The sequence below is a fragment of the Halyomorpha halys genome, unplaced genomic scaffold (assembly GCF_000696795.3).
Source record: "Halyomorpha halys isolate HHAL.00 unplaced genomic scaffold, Hhal_1.1 Scaffold200.1, whole genome shotgun sequence".
Lineage (NCBI taxonomy): Eukaryota > Metazoa > Arthropoda > Insecta > Hemiptera > Pentatomidae > Halyomorpha > Halyomorpha halys.
Window position 1 is genome coordinate 232525 of NW_027105652.1, and position 23441 is coordinate 255965.

The window sequence follows — 23441 nt, forward strand, 5'->3', positions numbered from 1 at the left end:
ATATTTATATTTATATTTATGTACAATGTCTGTATTCAGTTCTGTGTGCATCTTAGTTATTCTTGTGAAATATGGATAGTTATGATCATTCTAATATGCTGTTTTATATAATACATCTATAAATAAATATTCATTTATTATTTTGGATCCTTGTCCTGGTTTCCCTCATTTCCTATTTATACCCCTGTTCGAAACTTATGCGATTGTCATGAGACTTTTGATAATCCCAGATAGAAAACACGTTTAAATAGTGCTATTAAATTTTTTCTAATTTTGAAGGAATTATTTTCATCTGTCTTTATATAGGTACAATCATCACCTATTTACTACAAAGTTAATTGCATAACATTTTGTTTTCCTCTCTACCGAAGATAACAAATCTTTGTATTCATAAAAGTAATAAAAAAAAAAAAAAAGTCCTCAAAATCAAAAATTTTCTCTCGCCTCTTGCAATAAGGAAGAAATTTGATTCCATTTCTCTCGGTCTATTTGCAGTCAAATTTGTGTTCGAGCACAATTGATCAAACCACTGATCCAATTTTTTGAAATTTTCATGGATTGTGCAGGCTGGTAGTTGAAATTCGGAAACTTAGCTAGCACTTAAACTTAGTTAGCATTGATAGTTAACATTTTCCTAGTCTGAAAGAGAAATATCTAACAATTGATTTTCATAACGATATGTTATAGAAACATCTATTCAATTCTATTATCTATTGATGTATACAACTGAGAGAAAGTAAGCTCAGTTTTATAATACTATAGATAGAAAAGGCTCATATTTTCAGGAAATAGCTTATTGATTTCATTAGAATTATATTTTGTTATTCCTTAATAATGGGATAAAATATTTAAGAGAGATTTAGAACTGTGGTCTGCTTTAAACAGGAATTAGAAGCTGTCGATTAAACAATTAGATATAATGGAAACTCAACCATTGCGAATTCTTGATAAAATTTAACTGCTTCTGTATTAATTTGTTTTCAAGTTCATTAATAGAAATTAATCCACTCCTTTCTAGATGGATCTCTAGTACTTTTATTTTATTTTATTTTTGCTTTTTAGTTTTTGTATAAATATATCAAATATATTATAGATTATATAATACATTTTTGATTAAGTTAAGCATAGTGCCTAAAAATTTTTACAGAACTGGAATTCATAAAATTGTGAGCAGTTCCAGAGAAATGGATACACTTTGTCATCTTTTTTTGATACATCATTAATTAGGATTGAAATTCTGAATAGTTGACAGCCCATCTAGTGCATCAGTTATTGAACCAGGGGTGGCCGAAAGAGTTTTCAGTGGCCCTCCAAGAGTTAGGACCATCTATTTTGAACTTTATTATTTTAACTATTATGGTAACTAATTAATCAAAGTATCTTCGTGGTTTAGTGGTAAGGCACTGTGTTACTAACTCTAAGGACCCGGGTTCGAATCTAGTGATGGCAGATAATGATTTATTCTGTTAGCTATGAGTTAACTCTGTGGTTTAGGAAGCCATCTGAGGTCCACCTAGCCACATAAAGAGCTTGATTCTGACTAAATAACTTTCTTGCATAATCGTTGGTCTAGTAAAAGTACACTACTGTAAGGAGCAGAACCTGTTCCATTTTAATCACGAATGGATTAAAATGGAACTGGATAATGGTGCAGGTTTTAGATTTTTTTTCATATTTCCACCTTTTACAATAGAAAAGAATCCAGATTTGGAGATGATATTGAAGTTCGGGGTGAGGTGAACTTACTCAACGATGTAGGTGCATTTACAATGAAAAATAGGAAAATTTCATACATCAGTGGATTTGATATCAGGAGTATCTCTTGCTCCAGCTGAAATTGTCAGATGTCGACAATCTTTTAAAGAAACATTTTGAGTATTTTAAAAACGTGGTTCCTGGATGTTGCAGCCAGCTTTTTTTATTTATTCATTTAATACCAGATCGGCCTCGTGGGTTTGACATTGTTAATTTAAGAGGTACATTTTTTTTTTTTTTAACAATTGATTATGGAGGTAGTCCCATACAAAAGACACCTCTAACTACCCACAACATTATAAATTAAAAAAATTAAGGTAAAATAAATAGATTAAAATAATAATTCTTAATAGAAGATAAAAGTAAAGTTAATAACAAAAACAATGACATTTATGGATTTAACAAAATAAAAAATTGACTTATAATGAAAAAGACAGCCACCTTGATGAAGATGATTTTTTTGTTAATACTTGTTAATTAATTTTATCTTGTATTCAAATTCAAATTTTCATTTTCCAATTAGAATTGTCTTGAAGTGACCTTGTTTTTTTTTTTTTTCTACTTTTATCATATGTTCTCTTTTCTCTTGAAATTTCACCAAAAAAAAATTTAATCTGTATTTCTGATTTTCCCCCAATATTAATATTTAATGTGCTGCATTGAAAATAGTGGTTAATCACCCAGTTTGTTTTAAAACAAGCTCCATCCAAAACTTAAATTTAAATTCGAAATTACTGAAGTAGTGAAACAATCATGGACTTCGAGTTAGTTCTTTCGATACTAATAACAAAAATTTCCCAAAACAGATCTGCATGTCAATGGAAAGTTTTTTCGCTTTCCTGAAAATTTTCTAAATATGAATGGAGCTGGTTTTGAAGCTACACGCCTCATATTATCTATAGGACAAGTATTACAGGCAGAGAAAACAATTTCATTGATAAGTTTTTAATATTAATAATTAAATAAACTTTTTGTAACTATAGTGTTTGTATCTTTTCTAGCCCTGCAACATGGGGCGAAACGTTGGCTCAATAAAATAGTATAATTATTTACTATTTGAGTTTTTTTTTACCGCAGCCGGACCATATTACATTCATAAATAAAATTCAATTTGTACCGATTCGTTATTTGCTTTTTAAGGAATATTAATTTTTCTTACTAGCTTTTTTTTTTTTAAATTGGATTTAAGAAGTATTTTACCATACCCAACATTATAATACAACATATAATTGCAAGAGGCTACTAAAAATGAGAGACCCTTAGTTAATTAGTTAGGCACTGGAATCAAAACTGGGGACAGTTTTTACAAAAAACCTTTGTTCCAATTAGCTGATTGTTACTGTTCATAGTTTGAAGATTTTGAGACAAAAAAGTCTTACACCCAATTTTTTTTTTTTCACTGTCTTTATACATATTTAATCACTTGACAAGGAGAAAGCAGTATTTAAAACCATTATCAAGTATGTAATTTTCCATAGAAAACTTTTTTTTCTGGGTGTGTGTGCGAGGTACATTATAGTGATAATGTACTATATATATATTTATATACTATATATGTATATATATATATATCATATGTACTCAAGTTTTAGCCTTCATTATTTGTGATCGGTAATCATTTTATTGCATTGTTTTTTTTTTGTTGTTTTTTTAAATATCTCCTTTAATATACCACACAGTTGAAATTTAAATCATAAGTTGAATAAATAATATGATATATTTTTTAAACACTTAAAAAATATGTTAAGGGAAATAATTATACTACTCTGCACGACTCGGCATCATTGCGGGTCTGTATCCAAATTCAGCAGAACTATGCTGTATTAAAAACCATAAAGCCTACGAAGAAAATCAGGTTTCCAAGAATGTTAAATCCTTTAAAAAAAGAAATTTGATGTTTCATGACTATTAAGAAAATTAATATCTGTTTTTTTTTTTTTTTGTTTTTTTGAACAGACAATTATTATTATTAATGATTTAACCATCGAAAGTTCATTAATTTATATAAATTTATTTCATTGCCTTTTTTCCCTGCTTACATATTGATATAGCCTTAAATCCTCTCGTTGCAGATATTTCTCGCAACCATTTTACCAAGTATAGAACCGGTTTTTCTTTAACTCTTCACCTCATTGGAATATAACCTTCGTCTAATTTTTTGACAACTCAATTAAAATGTAATTGCCTCGTTTTAACGTATAGAACTTTCGTAATTCGGTGACTCTTCCGTTTTCCATCAGAGGTTTTGTAATATGAAATTATTTAAATCGTAAAAACATTGTTTTGGGCCTATAGAGATACAGAAACTTGTCACACACACCGACGTGTCCTACAGCAGAGTTGATAAAAAATTAGCTATAGCTAAAATTGTCATGGATACGAGATTTATTTATTAATGGTGCATTCATGAATGAGGGTCGTATCCATGACAATTTAAGCAGTAGTGTTATCCATAGCTAATTTTTGCCCATCTCTGTTCTACAAATAGCTTCTCTTAGTAAAGCTACGCCTAGGAAATATATTTTTGGGAAAAGAAACATTTAAATGAAAAAGATAAATGTATCACACAATTAAAATCCATTAATTATCTTCTTTTATGTAAGTATTTACCTTGGTTAATTTTTTTTTTTTCTGGCCCTCCGATCGTGATTACAATACACTTTATTTTTAAATTGAAGCCCAGCAAAGTGGGGCGAAACGTCGGACATTAGATAGTTATAAACTATTTGTTCTTTTTTTTTTTACCGCAACCCTGACGATCTTATTTCTACGATTTCTTTAATAGGTTTGACATAACGACTATAAAACACTTAGATTATTGTTAATACTGGGCACTGGTCCATCAAACCAGGAAACACTCCTCCCCTCCCCCCCTCAAGAAAAGGTGAAAAAAACATTTTATTTGAATTTTTTTCCCCTATTAAATTTTCAATATATGCACATTTTCTTTTTTTTTATTATGATCTTTAATGACAAATAAATCACATTTAAAAGTTTAAGTTATTTAAAGTATATTTTTTTAAGGTACAAATTGAAGTTCATAAGTCCATAAACAAAAATGTGAAATATTTGACACTAAGCATGACAACTAATGAGGCTATACTTGAAGAACTTCCCTTTTCCCCTCAGAATAGGCTCTGTGGTCTAGCTATAAAACATACTGCTTTTACAAAATCAAAATCGTCTGTCATTTCTTTGTAGTAATATCACTAAGGTAGTTGTTACAACTTCTTGTATTGGAAGTAAGGAGTTGAGGGTAGGAATAAAACTTTAATAACTTATGGTTAACTACTTTTAACAATTTTAACTTAACAGGAGTATGGGAGTATATCCGCTGTTATTTGCCTTTCTTCTTTATATTTTTGAAAACTTTGTTTTTGAGTATAACCTCTTTGAATAATCTACCAAAAGAGATTTCAAGGCTAATTTTTTTCATAATTAGCAGTGAAAGGGTTAAATTATGCTCTGAACAAAAAACATTATAGAGTAAAAATGTAGTAAATTTACTGTTCCTTAGTAAAGATTGATGCCACCCCCCCCCCAAAAAAAAAATGCGATTTGAAGCCATGGAAGAAATTATGAACATACAATTATTAAGCATTTTTTAAATATTTTATGATACAAAATGCAGTTTAGTCAAATTGAAAAGGAAACCAAAAATAAATATCAACAGAAAACAATTGAAGTTTACATCCATAAATGAGCAAATTTACAGAACTTCAATAAAACGTTTGAGGACAAAGGACCAGAGGTATACTATGATAGTTATTGCCTTAGATGGGAGATTTTAGTGGGTAAATGTTATATAAATAATACACTTTTAAGCAATATAACTATCTCAAGTCCCACATCAGGAGTGAGAGTGAACCCAGCTGGTTTAATTTCTGGCTTAGTGATCCACAGGTTCTTTCTTTTTTTTAATAGCAAAGTCCTCCATTGAGGACCTCTACATCTCCAGAGTGGGAATGTCAAGATTCATTTCTCAGGGATGCTGTGAAATAAATTCTGAATCAAGTGCTCTGGAACCCACACCCTGACAGTCTCCACCTATCAGGTCTTCATCCCCAGACTTCTCATGTGCTTGAAACTTTAATTATTAACAAGGTAAAACAAAATTTAAAACTAAACATTACTACACCCAACAGTTATTTTTCTTTTCTTTTTTTTATTGAAAAATAGGCAGAGTACTCCCAGATGGGATAATTTAATTTTGTAATCTCATATTCAGGAATATTATTAACTTCAGGTTGAACTAACATCCTTGATTATCTTCTCTCTAAATAATACTCAAATCATTCAGTGATGGAAAAGAAACACTTCTTTGAATCCATACAGAAGTAGATAGCTAATTTCAAGAGTGCATGAGAATAAAGTGTTAAGCTGTCTTGTGTTTAAGCTTGGTTGATAATTCTATTTGTATTTCTTTCATGCACAGTACCTACCAGAAAAATGATAAGTTCACACAATTCCCAACAAACTCATCTCAACCTTCTTACTATTCTAAAATCAGATACAAACCCTCAAATATAAACCTACATTCTCTTTGACATAATACTGCAGTATACTTACCATTGCTATCACTATTTTCCAAGAATATTTTCATTTCATGATCGCATTTAATTTTATACAGCAAGATATTTTTTTTTATTTCAAGAGTCAAATTTAAATGTTGTATCTAGTATCAACATTTTGTTCATGAGAACAAGTGTTTTAGAAAAAAAGACAGTTTTCATTCAGTCAATCATGATTCTTTTAGGGAGATTATCTCACCTGGGACACTTTCCCCATCTAGAGTATGAGAAGGTGATAGCAATTTAGTGTTGCAACAATTTGTTACCTTAGGGATAGAAAATATTGACCCATTCATTTCCTGTCTTTATCAGTTATCGATAACTGTATTTTATATAAGTGTCAGGTAGCTTCATGAAAACAAATGAATGCCAATTTTCATTAGCTCTCAATGATGATAAATGTTTTTTCTTCAAATTGAAAAATTCAACCCATATGGTAATACTGCTAGTTTCAATGATTACTGTTTCCTGATAACAGAAAATTTTTCATGATGAAAATATCTTGTGTTGAGGAGATTATACCTTGGAAGTTTTGATGGACTGTACCTTGGACACCAAGAAATCTATTGTTTCTCTAACATTTTGACTCTGCAATATAAATAATTTATTAATGTCTTACTTTTATATAAGTTTTACACTTTTATTTTCTTTAGACTCTATTGGTTAACTTTAGGAGATTGTAAGCATCCCATGCAGAGAACCTGAAAATGAATTTAATATACAATTTTTTTTTTTTAATTTTACTACTGTTATTTTATAAATCTTTACTTATCATAAAAGCTTTAATTTTCTAATTATAAGTGAAAAAAAAGTTTTTATTAAAAACAGGGATGGCAATTCATTATAACTAGCTAGGTGGCAAACTTTAAATTTGGTTGCAGTGCCCCAAAAAAAACATATTCAATCATTCAGAAAAAAACTTTTTAACTTTCTTTGGAGTCTTGACTATTTGTATACCATGCTCTAGTGGCACACCGCATTTACTGAAAATTAAATTTAATACAGGAATTTTGTCCAACTTAATTTTGTGTCGAATGTTTATCTCAATAAAACACTAAGTTTTCTAGTTAATACAAAAAACTGAAAGAATGTTTTCTATTGTCCAAGCTAGGATATAAAAGCATATTTTGATGGAAATAAAATACTTATGTAATTAATTTCTAAAAAATTGTAAATTAATTTCACTAATTGTACTTGATTTTTTTTATTTATTGATTAATTGATAAGCTTTGAAATTAGAAAGGTGATTGAGGAAAACTAATCTAATTAATTAGTTTTATGGAACTTTAAGGAAAATTGTCTAAGGTAAAGGAATCTCACCTACATTAGATTACACAATTCTCTTTCTTGATTATTTTTTTCTTTCTTCATTAGTGGATTCATATATGATTCAGTGTGAAGTGATTCTTTAGCAGTAACAAATTCATAACTAATATTCAAAGGTCTAAACAACATTTTAGCTACTTAAAGCAATTCATTATAATATTAATTTAAAATGTTTTATTGATTTTTGTTTAGTACCTCCTGAGATATCTTGCTTACTTTCTTTTTAGAACAAAAATTTATCAAAACCTCAAAATAAAATTAATTCTATAGACAAATTTAAAAATAAAATCTGAGACAAATACTACCCAGATGAGGCATTTTATTTACAAATAAGTAAAAATAATTATTAATATATGAGGGCAAAACAGGTACAATTAAAAATCACTCTATATTTAGAGAATCTTTGATTTCCAACTTTCAGTGACTTTTTTTTTTTGTTGCAAGTTCTAAAATATTCTTATTTTAGTCAAATATCTTTCTCATATTTCTTAAAAAGTGGTTAAATATACAATGGCTGCACAAGGTTCATTCTTGATTCACTTTTCTTTCTTGATTTTCAGTATCTTTTATCTGATTAATTAAGCAATAATTTTTCAAGAGAAATTTAAAAAAAAAAATAATGAACAACATTAATTTTATAAATACTTGATTTTTTTTTTTAATACTGACTGAAATGTATTATTTTTTAGAAATACAAATATAATACAACTTTCAAAAGAAACATAGTAACTTCATAAACATAATAATTTTTAAAATAAATAGAAAACTCAGTAAATAATAAGTTCTTCTTACACAGATTAGGTTAATACAATCTATATACATTCAAATAATAATTACAAAATATAATTTTTTTGGAAAAGGTACTATTTTACAGTACCCTCCATTTTATAACATATATCTTATATAATGCGTTTCCTTTTTCTGGGTGATTTCGTTTTTTGCTTTGTCCATCTTTTCTCTATTCTTGGTTCTTGATTTTCATTATAGTATGTCCGTGATGTTAATGAAAAGTTAATTAGATCTTCAGCTGCACTAAGGTGCTGAAAGTCTTTGAGCTGTGCAGGGGTTTTAAACTTGGGTCTATTTTGTTCTTGATGTTCCGAAATAATTGTGGTAGTAAATGCTCCTGGAACTGCATCCTGGTCTGAAGAAATACTTGTAATGTTAGGCTGAACCACTGCAATATCACACTTAAAATCAGCTGGGTTAGGGTGATCAGAATGGGAAAGGTAATCGGGTATATAATTTAATGGAGGTGGGGAAGCAATGCATGTTGAAGGATGATTCATATTCATATTCATAGCATTGAACCTGAATTTCTCTTTGGCTAGTTCTAACTCAGCAATACTAATCATAGGAGTACTAGGATATGATATTTCATTTTTTTTATTATTTACATCTGTATTGAACGAAAATGCTTTCCTTTTTTTAAGGGGAAGATGCTTAGTTTTTTCATTGATGAGTTTTTCTATTTTGGTAAACACCTCATCCATTTCAGGTTCCCAAACTAATAATTTAAGTCCATCAGTTTGTAATAATTCTTTCATTTCTTTCAAAACACTATTGTCAAAATTACCAGAAAATATCCCTGAATCAGAGAAATTTCCAGGAAGACGAGATAAATTAGTGATTGCAGAATTCCAATTTTTCATAATTATATCGTAGTTTTGTGTGCATCGAAAACATGCACATCTGGGTGTCTTAATATTTTGTTCAGAAAATAGAGGAAACAGAAGACTGATCCAAGTATGTTTATTTAGTTTTTCCCAATACGAAGAAAGTTTCAGATGAAATTTATAAATTTTATTATCATTTTCCAAAGTAAAATCGTGCACAAGGCCTCTTATCTCAGGTGGAGTTTCTTCACTTTGTTCTGAATGTCTTTCAGAATTAATTAATTCAACAGTTCTTCCAGAGATACATTCTGTTGAATGCCTTCCTTCATTAGGTTCTCCTAAATGGATATCTTGATTGAATTCTTCTAGAGGTAACTCTTCATTATGTTTTGCTGAGGACATTTCTTCATTTTGTTCTTCGCACAGTATCCCACTATTATGTTCTTCAAAAGTATTATTAATTGGTGTTAATGGGAAATATTCTTCATTTAAAATGTTCTGAGTTCTGGAAACATCAGAAGATTTAGAGTCAGTAAGGACTTGTTCGGAATGAGTGAGATCTGATCTCTGAGCTGAATATTTGTCTTCAATACTTAAACAAGTTTCAAACGCCTGATTTTTATTTTGTACATCAAAAATAGCAGCTTGTTTGGGATTGTTTTCAACAATAAATTCTGATTTAGAATCACAGTCATTACAGCTTAGATAAGAATGGGTGGTAGATGTATCCCATGAATAAACAACAGTCTCTTTTGAATGTGAAGGTTGAGGTTCTGGTTCAATAGTGGGACTGTCAATTATATCTAAAGGGCTTGATAGAAGTTCAACCTCGGCGGCAACATCCATTGCATCACCTTCCCAGACACTATCGACTTGGAAACTTTGATCTTTTTTTACTATATCCTCAAACTCTACAGCATTGAAACTATTTTCATCTTTACCAATCCCTTCTAAAGACAGTTCATCTTTATTCCATTTCATTTTCAGTTCATTTTTAGACACAGATCTCACATCGTGTTTCAACTGACATAACTTCTTATTTTTATCAGGACAATCATCATTTTCATCTAATAGTAAACTATCTTTAATATCACTCTCTTGATTCATGTTGTCCCCATAATCCATTGAGCAATCATGTTCATCATTATCCTACAACAAACAATACTATGATAAAATAAAATAATAAAAAAAAAATTCAAATAACTAAATGTCGAAAATCATACAATATAAATAAATACATTCACACTCTGATACAAAAATATGCATGCATAATTAACAACAGCTATTTATATCATCGTCATAACATATATAAACAAATGAATACCTTTTCATGAGGAATATAGGAATAATTGGTTGAAGCAGAATTCTGATGATCTACAGTACTTTGTAGTTTTGGACCAGCAACTGCTTTGGAAAACATCTGAAAAGTTACAAATGACAATAAAACATAATGTAATACATAAATAATCATTCCAGAGAGGTTGCCATAAATTATTTATTAATACAGGAAAATCATGAAGACACTATTATCAAGTAAAACACTATTATACAATTTAAGTGGAAAAGATGGTCAGGAGGTGCGGTCAGCAAAAAAAAACACAAATAAATAAAAAAGTATTTATTCAAGCTGAGTTTCAGATCAGAACGTTAGCAGAAATAAATAATGTTTTGTTTATTTATGTTTTGTTTTTTTGCTGACCGCACACTCCTCCAACCATTTTCTCCACTTATTAATCTACTCTCAACTATCTACACCTCGTTATACAATTTAGCAGCTTTTAACTACCAAATGTGTAAACTATAATCAGATTTATAGTCTGGGTATACAACAAACCATTATAGTGATTTAAATATGGCTGAGATTGATATTGTAGGAAATCAAAATAAGGAAGATGAGAAATTACAAACCAATATGAAAGAGAAAAAAGAAGGTTAGATGAAGATTCAATAAAAAAAAATAATAAAAATACTTAATAAGAATTTTTAAATAGACACAAATGGCTAAATTATTTTTTGAGATAATATGAGCTTCATGTCGAACAAGACGTGGAAAAATTATATTGTAATTCTACCTAGCTTAAAAATAGTGTTTTCAAATAAACTACATTAAACCAGATCTGGGTATAGATATAAAATAATTCATGAGCTCAAGAGTATGTTTGGAGACCAATAATTATAAAATTAGCGAAAAGACATATGATAAGAACAATAAGAAGAATAACACACCAAAACCTAAATTAGTCATCAGACCAGATAAACCATAAAACAACTAAATTTTGATAATGTTATTGTAGTCCAGTCAATTAGGAACCAAAAAGAGATATTGAAAGAAAAGTTTGGAAAAGTCCTGAAAATAGAATTTATGTTTTTTGGAATTCTGATTATGAATTTCAAGTTTATAAACTTCTGATCACTAACGTCAAGGATAATGTCGGAAACTTGAAGTGAAGTGTCTTATAGTAACCCAACTTGACTTTCTAAGAATGACGTTTACACTTATATTAAAATGTCATGACGACATGTCACAAGAGGAGATCATAACACAAAAAAGCATCAGTTTAACAGGCACTCAAGTGGATGATCAGCAGTATAAACTAAAATTTAATGTAATTCTGAATAAATTAATGAACACTGGAACGTATAATGATAGGCTAAATCACTTATTCAATAACTAGAAGTTAAAAATATTTCAGAAATTTTAGTGATTAAGTTGATTGATAATCAAGCGCCTGGTTAGGAAAATACTAATTTGCAAGAAGGTGACATTGTTTAGACATTTGATTAAAATTTTTAAAAATAATTAGTTTTATCGCTAGAATTTATAAAGGATCTTCGGTTCAGTACTTGAAAGAAGATACTGTTTCGTAATAGAGTTAAACAAAGATGGAATACAATCGGCCATATTCATACTCCAATCCAATGAAGTACGTGTTATCCATTTTATAGAGGTTGTGTGCCCCAGGAGGGTATGATGGTATGAGATAATAAATGAATAATCTGCCAGAGCCAATCTCCAATCAAGACTATCAAAACATTGATTAACCAGTCTAAGAAATTAGATGAGCTAGATGTAGACCAGATTTGAAAAAGATAAGTTAACCAACATGGGTAACTAAATTTTTATATTTTAATTAATTTTACTTCTTGAAGAAGTTTGTCGGGGGGTGTGGTCAGCAAAGAACAACATAAATAAACAAAACCATATTTATTTATTTGATGCCGATGTTTCGACCTGAGTTAATTAATTTTAGAATATTAAACCTTATATGTAGAATAGTTCATCTTCCGGCTTTCGAATATGGGCAGGAATAAAGTATTCCTTAGTCTTTTTTTTTTTTTTTTTAATTCTGTAATTTTGAAGGCAATGACTAGGCAAAGTATATCAATAACATAGGTAAATTTTGTATGATAAAAAAAAAGTCTCAGACATTTTTACATACACAATAAGCTCGAGTGATAAAACTTATTTCTTAATACATAGAATGACAAGAATCATACAAACCTCAATTTTATCTCTTAGCATGAAATTATACTCCAAAAGAAAATGTGTAATGTTCATCTCAGATTCAGGAATTCTTGGAAATATATCTCTTAACAAACTGTTCCAAGAAAGCTTTTCCTCAAACTCAGGGGGTGGTATCAGGTGGTATTCCGCCATTAACTGTATCCTTTTCCTTTCTTCAGCACTTCCCATTATTTCAATCCACAATTTGAATGCAAGGATGTATCTCATATATGTTGTCACATTTATGGATAAACCAGGGGGATCCCTCAGCACTCTCCTGTTACATAGTTATTTTTTATGAGATAAGATAAATAAAAGGTTCGCTATAATAGTGTGACTGAATTAATAATAGCAGAAGTACAGATTTTTTTATTTTTTATATATATACACACAAATAAAAACAAGTGAAAGTAAAATCTATGGATCATAACCATGGAAACACAAAGACATTTACTTTTTCCAAATTCTTTCATATTTGATATTTTCCCTTTTTCTAAAACTTTTAACAATAAGATATCGATAATTATCTGAAATAAAAAAAATTAAAGATACTATAGAGAAAGTTTGTTTCAAAATTCAATATTTAGGCTCTGTAGGATCAATTCAATGAGAATAAGACCTACCTAAGACTTAAAGACCACTTAATTGGAATTTAGTCAAAATTGTTGGAGCCGTTTGTGAGAAACTAAAATTGATAATTTAAAGAGGAAGTAAGTTGATTCAAGCAAAAAAATTGAAGCCTCTAACTTTATTTAAATTTACTTTACTTAAATACATAATTTCAGTTCTATACAACTTTCCGTTTTTGAGCCAGACTGTGTACATGCATATATACAGACCATTTTGTGATAATTGGTTATCTCAGGATTGGTGAGCTCAGGATATCTCAAAATGTGTATTTCTAAAAAACTCTAATGAGAAATCGTACACAATCACAATAATTTTTCTTACTATGTATTCCATCCATAGATAAGTAAAAGTAAAAATTATGAACAAAAAAGTATGCAGATTTCTGAATTCTATAGCTAAGGCTTCTATTGAACATGAGTCCTGGAGTTATTCTAAGAGTTCTTAGAACCATTTCTGGCCAACCGAACAGCTTCCTCGTAAACAGCTATGTCACAATGTCCCAGTACCCATTCAATGCTAACTTTATAGTACCAGAGTGCATTGCAGATTTTAACAACTCTTGATTGTGTTAAGTGCCAATATCGCTGTTTGGCTGTTAGAACAGAATGTTTTATCTTTACCAGCCAAGTTATTGAGCTTGTTTTCTATTAGAGGAAGAATAGTGTACAAGCTCAATAAGAAGTGGCAAGCATTTCTGATTGGAAAACAGGTATATTTGTCTAGAGGAATACATATTCTGTCAAAAGATTTAGTATACACCAGATGCCAGGCCGGTTCCTCAGCCTAGGGCTCTGAAAAAATTACTACCTTAGTTGAGTCTATGCTTTTTTGTCTTATTTATTTTTACCCTAAATTTAGCCTCTTTGTATCTATGGACTTGAACACAAAGAGGTGATAGTAGGCCTCGAACACAACAAAAAATTACATATGGATTAAGGTCTGATTCTGCACAGAATAGCAGGAAATTCAAGTTTTGTCTTTTGTTTATAAGCAAGTCATGTTTTTGTTAAATAGGAAGAAGTAACTAAAAAACTATTGAAGTTAGGTCATACAAAATTAACCAAAAGCAAGTAAAATTTGCTTTTGTTAAAACCATTAGAAGAGGACTTTCAATTCATGATTATACAAAAACAAAACTTTGCCAAATTTAGCAACTTAAAGATTTTCTAAAAAAAAAAAAAACCTAATTTCACAACACACTTTTGAAATTTGAGACCAAAACTAGATCAATCCGGAAGAAAACCACTTCCTTGATACAAAGTTAAAGCCTATGAAATGTAAAATATTTACTATGTGTGGTTAATCTTGATCCCATAAGAGGGATTCACAAGTAAAGTGTGATTTAATTTTTTTTTTCGTTAATGGTTCTTCCCTAAGGCTCCTCATGATAGATTTAGTTAAACTAAATCATAAGTCTTAAAGAGAAATTTATTTACATTATTATGGTACAACTGGGACTTAATTACCAGAATTATTTTCATGTGATCATTTCTAATCCAGAAAAAAATGTGACACTTAAAAAAGCACAAAATGCCAATTTTCTCATATGTCTGTAGAAACCAGACAATGGTTTACATGAACTGTTTAGTAGCCCTTGAGGTTTCACCTCGGAAAATATTGCCCCGGACTTATGGGACAACCTGCAAAGTTGGAGGTCAATTAACGCAACCAAAAAAACAAAAGAAAAAACAAGTTTATTTTCTGACAGTCAATGTCTCAGCCCAATCATGCATACCATCTTTAAGGTTAGAACAGTAAGTTTCTTTTTGTTATGTTGACTGAATACCAACTATCTATAACCATGACCATTATTAATTACTTCATATTATTATTTTAAATTTATTCAAACATGAAATAAATTATTTCTTGATTAACTTATTTTTTCATATCCTTTTAACATATAGTTGATTGGTACAGTTAAATAACTGTACTTTAAAGGAATTGAAACTTTAAACAAAAATAATGTATTTGAAAGTTACTAACCTAAATATTAGATCACTGAGTTCCCAAGAATCCCTATTGATCTTCTTTGTTTTCAGAATTGTATCAAGGATGTGAACATGAGAACAACCTAAAATTAATTAAGAAATATTAGAACCATAATTTAAAAGATAAAAAAGGAACTACTTAAAATAGTAAAACAAATTAAACTCACCAAAATAAATAAACAAACAAGATGTAATCTTACTCGCTATATCTTGCAAACTTTCTGTGCCAGATCTAAAAAATAAAAAACAGACACAATTACTAACCCTGTATATAATGATTTAAGAATAATTTAATTGAATAACTGATATAATAATGCACTTCTGATAAACACAGGATCTTTATAAACCAAAATAAATAAAAGTGAATCATAACATACCTCGAGGCCTCAATTTCCAGATCCACATACAAGGCCATAAGATCAGACATTTTGTACAGAAATGTGGAGGACTCTAAGGGCTGAAAAATAATTTTAATATATTTCTCAACCAATTATGTTATGGTTTTCAATATAAGTAAATTTTTTTGTTAATAATTTATTTATTGTTATTTACAACTGTATAAAATTATATACAACCAGTAAATTTGCTATTAGATATATCTAATATTTTATTATATAATCTAATAATGTTTTATAAAATGACATGATATAAACATGTGGAGAATATACCAATTGATAGAACTTCAATAACATTACTAAAGAAGATCTTGGGGCCATTTTCTTTTCAGATGCCTATGAGGATTACCTGTAATGAAGGAGAAGCCAGGTTAGGTTACAAGTGGGTTTGGGTGGTCGAGAAGGACAAAATCTGGCCAAATTGGCAACACATGGAACATTGAGGTCCTGATGGAGACCTGATTTGTGACACAGGAGCATTAAGGATTTTAGACTGTCAAGATTGGATAGGAGAGAAATTCAATGGTTTAGTGGAGCCCCAAAGCTCAACTCTGTATGTCCATATAGACCTTATTATAGTCATGTGGATCAGTCTTTTGTAATGGATTGGAAGTTTACACTGTTCGTCTAGTAAATGTTGTAATAGTCCGAATCGATGAGCAGTTTCCTGTCTTTTCAGTCTTGTATGAGGAGTCTATGTCAGTTGTTTGTCCAGATGTAGACCTAAGTAACGGATCTGTTTTACAGGAATGAGTGGGGTATTATTAACTAGTATTAGTATTAGTATTAGGGATACTGTGGGGCAGGAGGTCATGGGTTTAATACGAAGGGTATAAGTGATTTGGTGGGATTTATTTTAATCCTCCAGTTTTGGCCCTAATAATGACAAAAATGTATGAATAAAAATAAAACATATCTGGCCAGGAGACTAAGTTAAGCAACAAAAAATAAACTCTTCTTGTGAAAAAAAGAAGGGAAAAAATAATTAATTAATTCATATTTAATGAACACATATATATACATACAATGCACCAAATTCATACACAGTGCACTCCCATATGTACACCACAAATATCATAAGGCATATATTAGTACAGTATATAGTATATAGAAGTGGGAAAAAATAAGAGGGGATCCAAGGTGCTTACATGTAGGCTGTGAAAGCAGATGTTGGAAATGAGAAGATTGAGGAATTTTGGTAAGTTCCAAGATAAGATTTGGTCAACAGTAAAACCTAAATTTTTAAGAGAGGAGCTGAAAGTGAGATAGTGATCATGTAGGATTAAAGTAGGAAAGCTTCAATTAGATCTAAGATATAATTATCAATGATATTATTTATAAATGCTAGTCATCCGGCTGATCAGATCGCAATTGTTTAACTGAGAATATAAAAAATCAGCAAAATTAGAAGAGCAATTACAAAGGAATGCATTGATAAAAAAATTTATGAAAAATATGTGAGCCATTTTTTCATTAAATTGTGAAAATAATCCTTACAACTATGAATTAATTTTTAATCAAGCCATAAATTAAATTAAAAAAAAAAAAAACTTACCGGTTTCAATTCAGAGTAAAACATGTGAAAATATATCAGCACTTCTGACATGGAGCTTTTAAGTTTTGTAGCTCTACTGGGCTCAGAAAAACATTCTTTAACAGATATGATAACATTTCTGAAACATAAATTATTTATTACAGTTGGTGTTGGCTCGACAAATGAATTTATCACAGTTAAATTCATCATCAAATAAAAGACCGCTAGAGGCCACCATTTTGAATTCCTTGACAAATGAGCCACAAAGTTTGTCAACCATATCAATGATATAATAGTGAGATTAAAATTTCTGATTTCTTAAGCCCTCCAGTTTTTTCATCGATATTTTGATAATCATTATATCATGATCTATGTGGTGAATTCTAGAAGAATCTGAGGTTATTTTATATTAAAATCCTATCAAATACAACTTTTTCGAGCTGATTTTTTACCAAGTCATATAATACAAAATGAATAGAGTTTTAGATTATACTAATAAATATTTGAAAATAAGTCACATAAAATAGAAAGTTAGATCCATATAAGTTGGAAGGGTGTACATTCCTAAGATATCAAACGTGAATTTCTGGCTTCCCCTTTACTTTAAAAAGACACAGAATCAATTCAGCTTATATCAAAAGAATAGGCATAGAAAAAAAAGAGTTGATTTCATTTCCCTCAATTTCCAGAAAACTAAAAAAATATCAAAAATTGTTAATTTTAGCTTTTAATGTTCATCTTTGTGATAAAGGAGGTAGGAGAAAATTATTTTATAGTCTATATGGTTGTTATCACATTGGAAGATAACCTTCAGAAAGGTAATTATTCTCCTACAATGTATGACTATTAGAAAGTTTTTACTCAATAATGACATTAATATTATAATATATTAGCAAGTAAGACAAATAGGAGAAAATTATATGTCAAATATAGGTTTTTGTTATCAAGTAAATAATTTATAAATAGTTCTTTGAGTGTAAATGATATATTAATGTTGTTATAAGCACATGTTTATGGTTTTGTTGAATTTGTTTTTTAGCAGCCTGAAGATGGGGGAAATCTCCCGAAACGTTGCTGTATGATATGAAATAAACTATTATAGTTTAATAAGGAAGAAATTGTGTCATTCACTAAATCCAGTTAATACCATAAGAATCTTCCAGTTAAAGGATTATTAAATTTAAAAAAATATCCTATATCTGATAGACATCTACATCAATCAGGAGGTTAAATATATCTCACTAAAACCACATAAACAAACCACCATCTATAAATTTGGAGTCCTACTGGTCATAGGACAACGCAGTAAAGGTACAGCAGAAACACAAGGGTATCATTATTATAATAGACATTACATATTGAGTATTAATAGAAACATGAGTTTAACCTGTGGCAGCTGTAATAGGCGAGTGACTATATTTTGAATAAAGAACAAATAAGCGAAGCTATATAAAATAAATTTTCAACAAGCTCATAATATTGGTGAATACTGTTTTACCTAGGATAAAAAAAATGATCACTCAAATATTGCCAGCTGATAATTAGAAATAAAACAACTCTGAAATGTTTTTTTTTTTTTAAAAAGTGGTAATTTTTTTTAAATGAAATAAAAATTGAAAACTTAACATGTCTAAGAGTTATATTCCCAATCTTTTCATTATTATTTTGAGAAATAGACAATGCCATTACAAAAAATTTCATAATCTTTTCCCTCAATGGTCTTCAAACATTAGCCAGATTACAAATCCACTATTGGAATGGAAATTTTAATATACAATAACTCATTTCATGCACCAATCATAGTTCCATAACATCCAATTAATTGTAGCAGATAATGTTCCTATGAAAATATATTATAGGCCAGTGCTTCCCAAACCTTTTTGCGGCAGTGGAACTCTTGTGGTAAAAGTAAGAAAATGGTGAAACCCCTACACTATCACTTGATAAAAATGAAGTGATCCATCCATCTTTTCAGCCAAAGCTAAAAAAGAATAGGGCACCTGACAACAGCTGAAATGGTAAGGGTCAAAACTGTGTTGAGTTGATGTAGAATGATCTATCCTTAAATTATTTCATGGGACCCCTGGATAAGGCCCATGGGACCCTGGATTGGAACCACTGTATAAGAAATAAGAATAAATAAATAGACCTTCTGATGTCAGAACCATCAGGTAATACCTCTCTGAATATATGAATTATTTTTTCTGGGTTTCCTCTTGTATATATTATTAAGAATACAGCCCAGTAAATCACACAAAGTATGCAATCCCAAAAGTAGCAGAGTGTGTCCAATAACATTAGTTTATAAGTGTATATTTATGTTAAATTACAATCAGTTAAACATGTACTTCTCTATGGTTCAGTTTGAAATTTGAAAAGATTATGAAAACAATGAATCTCTAGTTATTGTACCAAAACAATTTGTTGTAGTGTTAGAACAATTGATTAGGTATTTATAACCTCTTGTGCTATATTTAACTTATGTTAAGAATATAATTTATTTTTCTCTAATTTTTTATATTATTTCTTAATAAAATTCAGTCCCGATTAGATCAAATCTTTGGTAGCAAAAACTCCATAAGAGATTATTATATTTCTTGGGCAAGTATAAGTTAATGACTGAGATTGACTTGAAGATAAAACAATGAATATTAATAATACTATATCAAAAACATTATTACTATTTTATGATTGTTTTATTTACAGAAAATCTGTCAATTATGCCGTTTAAACGCATGCCCAACGGGCGATGTTGGTTGTAATATTGAGTATTTAAACTATAATATACAATAAATGCAAATAATCATGCAATACACCCAGAAACAAAGTTAATTCTTACTAGAGACCCATTCAACCTCATATCGAGAAAGATAAATCTCTTGTTTTACTCCTGCAAGTTGGCAGGAAGGCAGTGGATCACAGCCCTTACAACACATGGAATTCTGAAGATCTTCGAGTCAATCAAAGGACTAGTAGCACTTCTCACACAAACCAATGAAGTATCATAGGTAACTCAAGTAGTACTACTAAATCAAGTAGTAACTCTTCATAACAAATCCAATTGTTTTCATGCTCTGAATGTTGTGTACATTTATAATTTTATTCAAAATGTTGGGTTGAATACAAGAGCAGGTCACTAAAATTATTGAAGTAATCAAAGACAAGCCGTCCTTGTTTGAAGTTACCCACACTTTACACTAGTCCCTTTAAGTAAGAAAACAATCCTTAAAGGAATCTAAAGGTAAGGCAAAATATATTGTACTATTCATACATTAAGGTAAATACTTTCATGCAAACTTGGTATGGTAGTTAGAACTTATCTTTTAGCTTTACACACCTTCACTATACTATTTAAGGATATAACATTTTAGGAGACTCAATACAGCCATGAGCCCCTTTGATTTTCTGTCAACCTCTAATCCTAAAGATGATATGGATTTACCTGAAGATTTACAAAGAAGAAAAAGAAGGAAAGTCGATGCTAGTGATGGATTACTATCAACTTCTTTAGTGATTTGAGCTTTTCAAGTGGATTGAAAAATTAGCTCCCAATAACATTTTTTCGAGTCATTACCAAGGTACAGCTCCATTGAATCACAAAATATCAAAGATAGAAATGGGAAGTAAATAGCTGAGCACATAAGAACCACCAGAAAGGGAAAAAGTAATAATTTATTAATGAAAAAGAAGGCATAACAAGTTTTTAGTTTGTAACGAGTAGTTAAGGTATTTTTTTAATTAATTTCTTACTTTTTATTTAATTAAAAATTATTCAACACATGTAATAAGGAATTAAACAAAATTTGTATAAAATAGTATGTTATAAGATTTATCAAATAACATTAATTTTGTAACAAAACATAAGGCACAGCTTTTTTCCTATAACTATTAGATGTTGATAGGCCATTGGATTTTTTTATGAAATGTAAAAAATATTGATACACCTTTTAAAACACACCAAAAAACAATATTGGCTTGTTGCTTACAATATATGTGAGTTAAATATCTTTCTAATTTAAACATTTATTTATAGCCAACATATTATTTTAATTATCAAATTAAACTAAGTCATACCATTAGTTGAATATGAAAATTACAGAAAAACACCTTCCAAATTTACTTTGAGCAGTCAAAGAGGAAGCATGTGGTTTCCAGGTGTGACCCAACGATAGGGAAGTACAGTTTGGCTGTCTACATTGAAACATGACCAGGTGCACTATGATTTTCTCTTTTTTAGGTTAACTAAGAGGATCCATTTTCATCACCAATGACTATTCAATCCAAAAAAAATGTTTGTTATGCCAGGTAAAGAGCATTTCATACATGCAAAATCACCATTCAACACCTCTTAGCTTCAGTTCATAGAAAACCCAACATCATAGTTTATGAATGATCCATAATGACTTAACCAATGTGAAATTGCTTATCAAGTCACAACCAATGTAAATGCAAATTCTTTTCATGTTACACTAAATCATTCAGAAATGATGAGCATACAGATCAGCTGATACATCTTTAAAAAGAATCTACCCAGAAGTCTTCCGTCCAGAAGTACCTATTTCCAAATAATTTCTGAAAGTTTTGTTTGCCAAGATACTATAAAGGGAAATAAGTTTTCACAAAAGATAGACTAAATTTAAAAACAAAAATAACAGAGCATAACGCTAACTGCTAAAATGTCATGTCAAATATTACTTCAACTCCACTTGTTTATCACAGTACAAAACCACAACACAAGTTTAATTTTTATCAACATGAAATATTAGACTATGTTCAGTAAATAAGAAATTATTAGAAGCTAAATACATTACTAACAATAAGAAGGTAACAGGTTATTAAAAATTTCAACATAATAAATTTCCAATTTACATAAAATACAATAAATTCAATTTTTAAATGTCAATATAATAAATTTCCCCCTTCTTCCTAAAAAAAACCTTTATAAAAACTAGAATAAATAAGAGTAACTAAAGTAAAAATTTACCTATGATAGAAGTTCATCAACTTATCAAGACTTCTTGCATTGGCATTAAAAATATCTTCATGACAAAGCTTAAAGAACTCTTCCATCCATGGGAAAGTGTTGATTATATTTAAATGATATGGAGTAAGTGACAAAGAATGGGATGTTTTTGTATTTATAGAGTCTGAAAAAAAGTGAAAAATAAATAAGAATCAAAATTGAAAGTATTGGTAACTGATATAACTAGTGATTTCATGCACATATGAAAATAACAGACCAGTGTTTACGAATGAATATGCATCCTGATATTGCAATGAAAACAAATTAAAACAAGATCTATATATACATTGGTAATAATGAGCTTTAAAAAGATAATAATAAACAAAGATAGTTAGCAGGACTAACATTTCAAGCCTTAAAGAAATTGAATGTTACCAAAAAAATAAATTACTTTAAACAGAATTATCAAAAGGTAATTTGAATATATAAAAATTTGAGGCGACTCAGAAATATAAAAATAATAAGTTTAAAAGAATAACTTACTGGTTTCAACTAAAAAATCACCATTTTCAGCCTCTGTACTAGTAACTGAGGCATCTTCGGTTATTGCCGTCATCATTTGGACTAATAAACACTACGGACTGTGTATCAAAACATATTAGGTCCAACAGCACCTCTACACAACTATTACTACACTAACTTAACCATGAAAGAACCTCCAAACTAGAGTTGCGCCATCTATATTGATATTTATATACCAGTGGTACTCAACTTTTTACATAGGGGCTACAAACACGTGTCAGTCGCGGGCCGAAATAAAAAAATTAGGAAATCATTTCTTAGGTTTTCGCAATTGTTACAAATTGAATTAAACAACTATGAACGGATTCATCGCATATATTTAAACATTTTTTATAATTTCCTGACGTTTCAAAAGCGTTGCAGTGTCCATAATCACAAACAGTTGTTTAATTCGAATTCTTTAGGTGTTAATAAAAAAAAAATCAATATTAATGAACTATTTACTGTAACCAAAAACTTTTAGAACAGGTCCATTTATTGACCTGACAAAATAATTTTAAAATACATAAATTTAAATATTAATGGTTAGTCTATTAATGGTTAACATCTTACATATTCAAATTTACTACTTATTTT

General features: G+C 29.5%; 1 protein-coding gene and 2 long non-coding RNA genes across 4 annotated transcripts in view; 2 read left to right on the forward strand and 1 right to left on the reverse strand.

Moving 5' to 3' along the window:
• Positions 1-7960: 7960 nt before the first annotated feature.
• LOC106679401 (uncharacterized) lies at positions 7961-23176 on the reverse strand (the record flags this gene model as incomplete). Its single annotated transcript, XM_014418536.3, is given in 9 exon segments — positions 7961-10417; positions 10593-10688; positions 12771-13050; positions 15387-15474; positions 15559-15623; positions 15769-15848; positions 17342-17459; positions 22305-22467; positions 22827-23176. Coding segments are annotated over 9 exon segments (2832 nt in total). The 3' UTR covers positions 7961-8551.
• Positions 18033-18945, forward strand: LOC136797107 (uncharacterized). Its single transcript, XR_010844934.1, has 2 exons — positions 18033-18267; positions 18360-18945. It is a non-coding gene; the product is annotated as an uncharacterized lncRNA (long non-coding RNA).
• The window catches only part of LOC106679402 (uncharacterized), a 17496-nt gene continuing 15205 nt past the window's right edge, over positions 21151-23441 (forward strand). For both annotated transcript variants that reach the window (XR_001342954.2, XR_001342955.2), the window contains exons 1-2: positions 21151-21313; positions 21420-21531. This is a non-coding gene — a long non-coding RNA (uncharacterized lncRNA). The remainder of the gene's footprint in view (positions 21314-21419; positions 21532-23441) is intronic.